The 8,435-nt window shown below is 45.2% G+C and overlaps 1 protein-coding gene across 1 annotated transcript; it reads right to left on the bottom strand.

The window, feature by feature from the left end:
* On the bottom strand, positions 1 to 8,195 carry LOC146236914 (glutathione hydrolase 5 proenzyme-like). Its single transcript, XM_084687199.1, has 12 exons — positions 8,011 to 8,195; positions 5,593 to 5,720; positions 5,204 to 5,299; positions 4,707 to 4,902; positions 3,494 to 3,654; positions 3,121 to 3,267; positions 2,634 to 2,764; positions 2,194 to 2,378; positions 1,796 to 1,887; positions 1,026 to 1,138; positions 745 to 855; positions 1 to 583 (listed from the first exon to the last, which is right to left on the bottom strand). Exons 1-12 carry the CDS (start codon positions 8,181 to 8,183, stop codon positions 437 to 439), a joined length of 1,680 nt encoding a protein of 559 aa, XP_084543325.1. The 5' UTR covers positions 8,184 to 8,195; the 3' UTR covers positions 1 to 436.
* Between the last annotated feature and the right edge of the window lie 240 nt (positions 8,196 to 8,435).

The following is an 8,435-nucleotide window of genomic DNA, read 5'->3' as shown; positions in this document are numbered from 1 at the left end:
AGTGATGGACCCCCTGTGGTCTTGGTGTGAGTCCAATGTTACCACAGCTGACAAGCTGGACTGACCTTCTGTTCTCACTGCCCGTCAGGACGCCGCTGGTGCCGTCTTATGACTCACCAACAACAGACAGTCATGACTTTGGTCAAAATTAGTAACTCCATCCCCCTCAGAGCCAAACTTAGAGCACCCCCTTTATTTCACCCCAAAGATAACCTATCTGTGAGTTCCATGAGGCCCATGTTATTCTTTTAATCATGCTTTTAGGGCAAAGCTGTAAATATCGAAACAGCACTTGAATTCAGATGTAAATGCGACTGAGGGACATTCATGTATCCATCCTTTGTAAATAACGGTGCACATAAACATCCAGTAGAATGTCATTCGGGACGTTAAGGAAGCTGGTGAACTCTGGGTTCCTGTTCGGTTGGCCAACGGGTCAGAACCCTGCCGCCTGCCCCATCTTCCTGGCGTCGGACACGGCGGAAATGCAACCTCGCTCCTTGGCAACAGCGTTGACAACGTTGAAGCAGAACTCACAGTCTTCCACTCTATGGCCAATCCTTCTTAGGACCTCAGAAACAGACTGGAGATGCAAACACTTAAAATCTCAAAATGTGATTATATGTCTGGAAAAACTGTTCTAAACAGTGGAGTATTGCTAAATAACTGTATTTATCAGCCTAGTGCAATCAAGCCGTCACTCTGAAGTGATTACATGGTGATTGTAGGAGACGGAATAATTACCTTATCGAACCATGATTCTTTGTAGACCTTATTCTTGCCGTTTACAAACACAATTGGTGCAGCGATGGCTTCCTTCAGACCCATACCCAACCAGAGGTGGTTCATAATCGACTGAGAGAGAGAAAGAGAGAGAGAAAGAGAGAGAGAGAGGGAGAGAGAGAGAGAGAGGGAGAGAGAGAGGGAGAGAGAGAGGAGAGAATAATATGAAATAACAGTTTCCAACCATAATTGCTAACAGAGGTGACCACACCAAGGAGATGGATCCAGTTAATTGCACTCACTAAGGCCATCGCTGTGGTGATCATGCTACCCCCAGATCCACCAATCACAAGGGTCCTGTCCCCTGACCGAGACTTCAGTATCGCAGGCGCCATGGAGGAGGGGGGCTGCTCACCTGAGGACATAATCAAAAGTGAAAATTTGATATCAGCTTTTCAAAACCCCGAGAGACCCCTTCATTAACATCTCAGGATAACCCTAAACCTAACCCTTCATTAACATCTCAGGATATGTGAGAGAATAATTATGTAATCATTATAATAACAGGGTTCATTTTAGCCAGAGCTTTCATCCAAAGCAATATATGAGGGAGATTTCAAACCTGCTCTCTTGATCTGCAGTCAAATGCTGTGCTGTACCCATCCCACACATAATCTACTGCATGTCAATATGGTAATCAATCCTTTAAGGTACAATAAGTGTGTTTTTTACAGTAAAAAAGTTCCATCTCCTATGTTGTGTGTGCAAATGAGGCCCCCTGAGATTTGTTTACAAATCACAGACAGCTCAGTGCAAGTGAAATGTCAGTTTATAATTTTGGGAGCGTGCCTCTACTTTCCAGCCAATTACAATATAGTATGTTTCGGCAATCCTTCTTCTGTATTGGAGCGGCAGTATCAAGTGCAATGATGAGAACATTTCAGCTTAGTACTTTCATTTAGTTATTTCTTAAAGCATGTTTGCTTTACTTAAAACCTTTGCGCAGTTCTGTATCAATCTTCATGTAACATTTACTGTACGTTAATATACGAGACATGCGTTTATCCGGTACCCGATCTGAAGCGGTCTGCCCTTCCACAGAAATCTGCCAGCTCGTTGTTGAGAATGATGCCAGTCCTAGGGGAGTAAACCATCGAACCAAACCTTGAGGTAGAGACAAACACGTGTGTTAGCACGGAGGAGCAGACAGCTACAACCGCTACAAGCTGGCATGTGGACCTGAGTGTACCAACTATTGTCCAATTCCACTTGATAAAGGGGTTTATTTTCAGTTTCACAAAAAGAGTGTAGATGTGTGTTTGTGGAGATGTGGGTATCAGTTTGTTTATCTATTCAGAGTTAAGTGAATTCGAACGTTCACTTGTGTGTCGCAAAACTCGTCCATTTCAGTGTTTTGGACTTTGCCAACGCTTGACACGGCAACACGTTGTCCTCAGGGTAGCATCTCACATGTGGTTGATGGTGCTTGTGACGGAGACGGCTGAGCCGTCCTCAGCCAGGACGGACACGTGAGTGGTCCCGTAGCGGTCTGACGACGGCGTGACGTTGTAGTACGAGTCGTTATGGGTGCCGTCCTGGGTTATCTTCGCCCTGACGCGTGCCGCAAAGTCCGAGCTCACCAAGTACGATGCATTCTGCAAGGAAGTGGATATTCTGAACCTTAATGTACTTATGTTAATTGGCAAGTAGATTTTCAGATACAATACATTTGCTTTGATCTGGTGATGCATAACGAGAGAGAGAGAGAAATGTTGAGAGAGACAGACGGATGAATGGAAAAAGAGGTGAGGTAGACAGAGAAAGGTAGAGAGAGAGCAATGAAGAAGAGAAAAGGAGGGTAAGAGAGACTCTGGCAGCTTAGTTACTATCAAGAGGCTGGAGATACTCACTGCCGCAGTGCCAAAGATGGGATCACGAATGCTGCTCCGCTGGCCGTTCGCAAATTTAGCCGCCTCAATGTAGCTTTGGTAGAACTGTGCCTTCTCCTCACCATCCATGGAACTTGGGGTGAGATTGAACCCTGGAAATCAGAGATCAATCAGAATTCTTCAGGAACACTATTTTATACTTTTTAACCTTACAGTGGAACTACTGTGACTAATCGTTAACGTAGTGGTTGCATATAGAAAGAAATAATAGTGGATATATAAGTAAATATAACAAAGAGAAATATGGCTTGTCAAATACGCGGGAGTCAGATGGCTGAGCGGTTAGGGAATCGGACTAGTAATCTGAAGGTTGCCAGATCGATGTCATTTGTCACAATGTCATTTGGCCGTGCCAAATGACATTGTGTCACCCTACTTGCCTCGGGGGGAATGTCTCTGTACTTCCTGTAAGTCGCCCTGGATAAGAGCGTCTGCTAAATGTAAATACCTTTCATGATGTTGAGAATGAGGGCAAGCAAGGCTCCCCCTGCTGGTGGAGGGGGGATGTGCATCTGGTAATCTCCCAGAGTAATTGTCCACGCGTCCTCCTCCCTGACTTTAAACAACCTCAGGTCCTCCATGGTGAGGTTCCCACCTGTAACAAACAGACAGGCATACCAGTCAACCATCCAGGTTAGAAAACAAGGAAAAAGTTTTCCGTAAAGGAAAGTTTCCTACAGTTTTAATAGATCTCTTATCTCTCTCTCTTTGTCTCTCTCTCTCTCTCTCTCTCTTTGTCTCTCTCTCTCTCTCTCTCTCTCTAACCTCAATGTTTCCTCTCAATCTCACTCTTTTTTCTCCACACATTCGAAGCCACCCACCAAAAGCTTTAATGTCATGGATCAAGTCACGTCCTATGTTGCCTGTGTAGAAGACGTCTGCTCCTTGTTCTGCCACGGTTTCCATGGTTTCTGCCAGCTTGGGGAACTTCAATGTGTCCCCTGTCTTCAGAACCGTCCTGTTCTCCCTGCAGAACACCTCACTAGAATAGAACAAGCACAGGGGAACGAATCATTAAAACAAACATCCCACCCACACACACACACGCATACACACACACACACGTACGCATGCTCACACAAACACACATATAAACACACGCACACATGCAAGCACGGATTCCTGCACATGAATGCACACATGCATACGCGCGCATATACACACACACACACACACACACAAACTCGCACAACAGAGAAAAACCAAGACAGCTGTTTTCAGTGTGAAGGTATTAAACAGGAGCAGCGTGACCTCCGTGGGTTACGGTGACAGTACGTCGTTAGCAACCGACAGCAAACACACCAATTAAACTCTGCATACTTCCATCACCCCAGCAGGCGGGAAAAGACTCTGTGTGAGTATAGCCTGACCTATTTCTTATTGCAGCGCATCCCTGACTCTGTGGGAATCGCTTATGTGAGTCTCCCTCCCCATCTGCTGGTGCCAGGAGACCCTCTCCTTGGGCATCTGGGCCCCCAGTCAGAGGAGAGGGGATGGGGAGAAGAACCACCGGATGGGGGGGCGGGGGGGTTTCAAAGCTCTGAAGTTAATCTCGGGGATGGGCTCAGAGATGGCATCTGCTGTATTGATGTGTCACGGCGCCATAAGGAGAGGACAGGTCCTGGGGGCTCACCGATGCAGACTGCAGCTGGGATGCCTAAATGTAAGTCGATTAGCGCCCCGCGGACGTGCTATTACAGCATAGCAAAGCCCAGGTGTTTAAGATTAGGAGCACCTCCTTCAACACCAAGGATCCCTTATAAGGAGGTGGAACCCTAAAACCATTTCGTTTCCCCCCCATGAGTCCCTTGTGTGGGATTCAGGTGGCTGTGTGGCTAGGGAATTGGGCTAGTAATCAGAAGGTTGCTGGTTTGATTCCCAGCTGTGCAAAATTATGTTGTGTCCTTGGGCAAGGCACTTCACCCTACTTTCCTCGGGGGAATGTCCCTGTACTTACTGTAAGTCGCTCTGGATAAGAGAGCGTCTGCTAAATGTAATGTAAATGTGTGTATATTGTTGTCATTATTATACTACCAGAGAGGCGAGGCTTTCACCGCGCTGGCTATCATGGGTACGGAGAGGAATCGACTCAGGTAGGCCGGCATGGGGAATCCCTCCCTGGCCAGTCTGATGGTGGGCTTGAACAGCGACGCCCAGGGAAGACGGCCGTAGTGCTTGTGGACTTCCTGGTACCCACGAAGCTCCCCGGGCACGCCGATCCACTGACTACCTGCAGGGGGCGACAGAGAGAGCAGACGTGAGGACACGGTACTAACTGACTAGGAAATGGCCAGGTTTGATTGTTGTCATTGAAGATACTTTGTCTTACTGATCTGATACGTGACTGAATTCCAGAACTGAATTTCATGTCACAATGATGATTATGACTAAGTCTTAGAGCAGTTGCCTGCATATTTCCAGGTTCAAATGCCCTTTTTTCAGATAAAAGCATCTGCTATCTGAATATATCATTATCGATATTGCGTGAGCTCAGGTCAGTTTCCAGACTACACATGAACTGACAGTTGTACCTGTGATCAGCTGGAGAGTGGAGGGACAGTCCTTGAGCAGGTCTGCTTTGAAGGCCAGAGGGACGGTCTCTCTGGAGCTGAAAACTTTCACCTTTCCTGGAGACAGCAGACAGGTGGAGTTAAAGGACTGGGGGCGGACTGGACACTGTTGGATCAATAAAATACTTTCCTGTTCTCTAGAGCAGCCATTCCCGCTGCTGTACAGAACACAAGGTTGGGCAGATCATGGTATGATAGTGTGATTCTCTATTGATCACAATATACAGTAGAATGAATTAAATGAGAATGTACACTTGCACGTAGATGGACGTATGCTAAATGACTCAGCATAGAACAGGGTACATGAGCAGAATAGAATACAGTAAAGACAATATTGTAGGCAGACATACCAGATTTATCCATGATGGTAAATATGGACCCTCCACCCAGACCCATGCTCTGGGGGTTGACCAGCCCCGTGCACAACAAAGCAGCAATGGCGCCATCTACAGCTGATCCTCCTTGCTGCAGGATATCCCTGCAACAAATCAATACATTACATTTATGCATTTAGCAGACGCTTTCATCCAAAGCGACTTCCAAGAGAGAGCATTACAAAAGTGCATAGGTCACTGATCATAACAACGAGATAGCGCTAAACATTGCGGGTAGCCAAAACGTGAAACATACATCGTGAAAAAACTAATAAATCCGTGAGAGAAAAACTATAAGAGCATGTAGTTAGACAAGTTACAATTAAACAACAGGAACTTCAGAAGTGCAAGAGTGTACCTGTAGAAAAAGCAAGCAACAATGCAAGGGGTTACAATACACAACAGTCTTCTGTATGACTAAAAGCTCTGGGGAACACTTAACCAGTATATTCCAGTTTATGGTCATGCAGACAGACACAAACTCTGCTGTGTGAAATTTCAGATGTTCTGGGAAATATTTGTGTGTCAGAATGACAGATTTTGGGTCTGAACATTATCCGGATACAAGTTTGCACTTGACCCCACGACACAGTTCAGCTAACAGGAAACATATGGATAGAGAGTTCTGGTTTCAATTTGGTTCCCAAAGACAGCTGTCATTTGTACAGTAGAAACTAAAACATAGGGGGGATGTGTGTATGAGTGTGTGTGGGGGGGGGGTGTAGGGGGATGTGTGTATGAGTTTGTGGGGGATGTTTGTATGAGTGTGTGGGGTGTTTGTGTCTGTGAGCGTTTAGGAGTGTTTGAGTGTTTAGGGAAGGTGGGGGGGGTTGGGGGGGTTGCCGTAAAGTGATTCAAATTCCTGGGAATAACTTTTGATAATAATCCTCTTTCCACGAAACACAGACTACAGAACACAGGAAGCATGTCATTAAGCAGAGAGCCATTAACTCAAATTCTATTTGCCTGAGCAATGGTAATTTCCAGTCTATCAAATAAGTCATTGGCCTGAACGCAGATCTACAGGCCTTTAGACGGCATCTGAGTTCCAGAGAAGTCAAACCAAAGTATAGTATCTTATACATATTAAGCACAAACTTATATGGACACCTGACCATCACACCTTTATGATCTGGTTAGACATCCCATTCCTAAACCATGGGTGTTAATGTGAAGATGGGCCTCCCTTTGCTACCATAAGAACTGCCACTCTTCTGGGAAGGCTGTCCACAAGATTTTGCGGCGTGTCTGTGGGAATTTGTGCCCATTCAGCCACAAGAGCATTATGGGGGTTGAGCACTGATGTTGGGTGATTAGACCTGGCTTGCAGACGGCGTTAGAATTGATCCCAAATGGGGGGGGGGGGGGGGGGGGTCAATCTCAGGAAACAGCCCTCGCAATGTGTCCCGCTACTACTGATGTGCTCACTTTGCACAGGGCCTGGAACTACAACCGTTCCTTAAATCCAGTTTGGAGCATGCACGTCTGACATCTGAATGTTGATGTTTCTTGATGTCCTCTGCATGTGCACTCTTTGTACAGTACATACCTTTGGGTTGAATTGTCAGCTAAACGAAGAAATGTGTTGTAAACACTCTCTTTCATTCAAATAACGGATGATGGGACAGGTGGTTGTTCTTGGCAGGAGACAAAAGTAACTCCAGAGCACACAGATACTTGCTGAGCTGAATGAAAAGTCAAGGTGAAACCTGTTTTTTTTATTGTTCTTTTTTCATAAGTAGGCTCTATGCTGTTGGTTGGCTCACGATTGCACAATCCTGGTTTCATGCTCTGACTGAAAATCACAATACACTTCACATGAACAATTTATATAGTGTAAGTAAAGGGATGCCCAAAAATCTGTTCCACTCAATTTAACAAAATGGGTCTGTTATACGTTTCACCCACTAAATGTGCCCTAGCAGGTTAAGGTGTTAGAATTCTAAATTTTTTGCTTTTAATGCTGGCAGATATCATGGCTATTAAGTACTTTTTATTAGAATGACTATGCAGCAGGCTACTTGTGTAACTCAGGAGTATGGCCATTGTAAATTAACAGGCAATGAATATGTCTGTACCATTGACATAATCCCTATTAGCGAGTCTTTCAAATTTCTCAAAACTACTTATGGGCTACTGTTCACTGAACTTACTATCTCAAACCTCAGACACTGAAATTGTCACTGATGTTGTCTGTTATTAAGTTCTCTTCAAACTTGCAAAAAGTTCAAAACTTTATTGTCAGTTAAAGACGCATATTCCATATTCACTATCTGAAATTTAAACTAAAAGTAGGCTACACAAAATGTGCTTCCCAAATAAAATTGGTAGAACATAACATTTTTATGTAGTTACAATTAGCAGGGCAAGGAGACGGATGCATGCCTATATTACCTGCCAATTTCCGAACAACGTTGGGAGTCTGCAGCCACCGCCGCGTGCTTGAAGTTACCGTCTGAACATCCACGGTGAAGGAAAACGCCGACACACACGCAAATAACTGCCACAGCACATAACAAAACGACAACATAAAGGCATCGAATCTGCCGCGGTTGATATTTGGCCATTGTTTACGTGGAGAGCAACTTTCCGTGGAGTGGTAGGTAGCCTAAATGGTGTGTTGGTTTACCTCCCGCAGATGAAGTTTGGATATTCCCAGTGAGCGCGGCAGTGTTGCAACACCAAGAACCAACCCCCAATGGGTTTTTTCCGTAGGAGTAGCGCACACAGTAGCGCATAATTAAAAAGTGATGTAGGCTAATTCCACCACAGTTCGTTAGCAACTAATTTAGATTTATTGTCCCTGATGGGCAGGTGGA

The sequence above is a fragment of the Hypomesus nipponensis genome, chromosome 22 (genome assembly GCF_054491055.1).
Source record: "Hypomesus nipponensis isolate SF chromosome 22, ASM5449105v1, whole genome shotgun sequence".
NCBI classification, from domain to species: domain Eukaryota; kingdom Metazoa; phylum Chordata; class Actinopteri; order Osmeriformes; family Osmeridae; genus Hypomesus; species Hypomesus nipponensis.
Note: the sequence above shows the minus strand (reverse complement) of the source record. Positions and strands in the feature narration are given on the sequence as shown.

Excerpts from the sequence above, each read along its gene's own strand:
- LOC146236914 (XM_084687199.1), bottom strand. The coding sequence starts at position 8,183 with ATGGCCAAATATCAACCGCGGCAGATTCGATGCCTTTATGTTGTCGTT. Across the intron at positions 3,655-4,706 it reads GTGAAAGCCTCGCCTCTCTG|TGAGGTGTTCTGCAGGGAGA; the intron begins GTAGTATAATAA and ends GTTCTATTCTAG. Across the intron at positions 1,139-1,795 it reads GGCAGACCGCTTCAGATCGG|GTGAGCAGCCCCCCTCCTCC; the intron begins GTACCGGATAAA and ends TTATGTCCTCAG.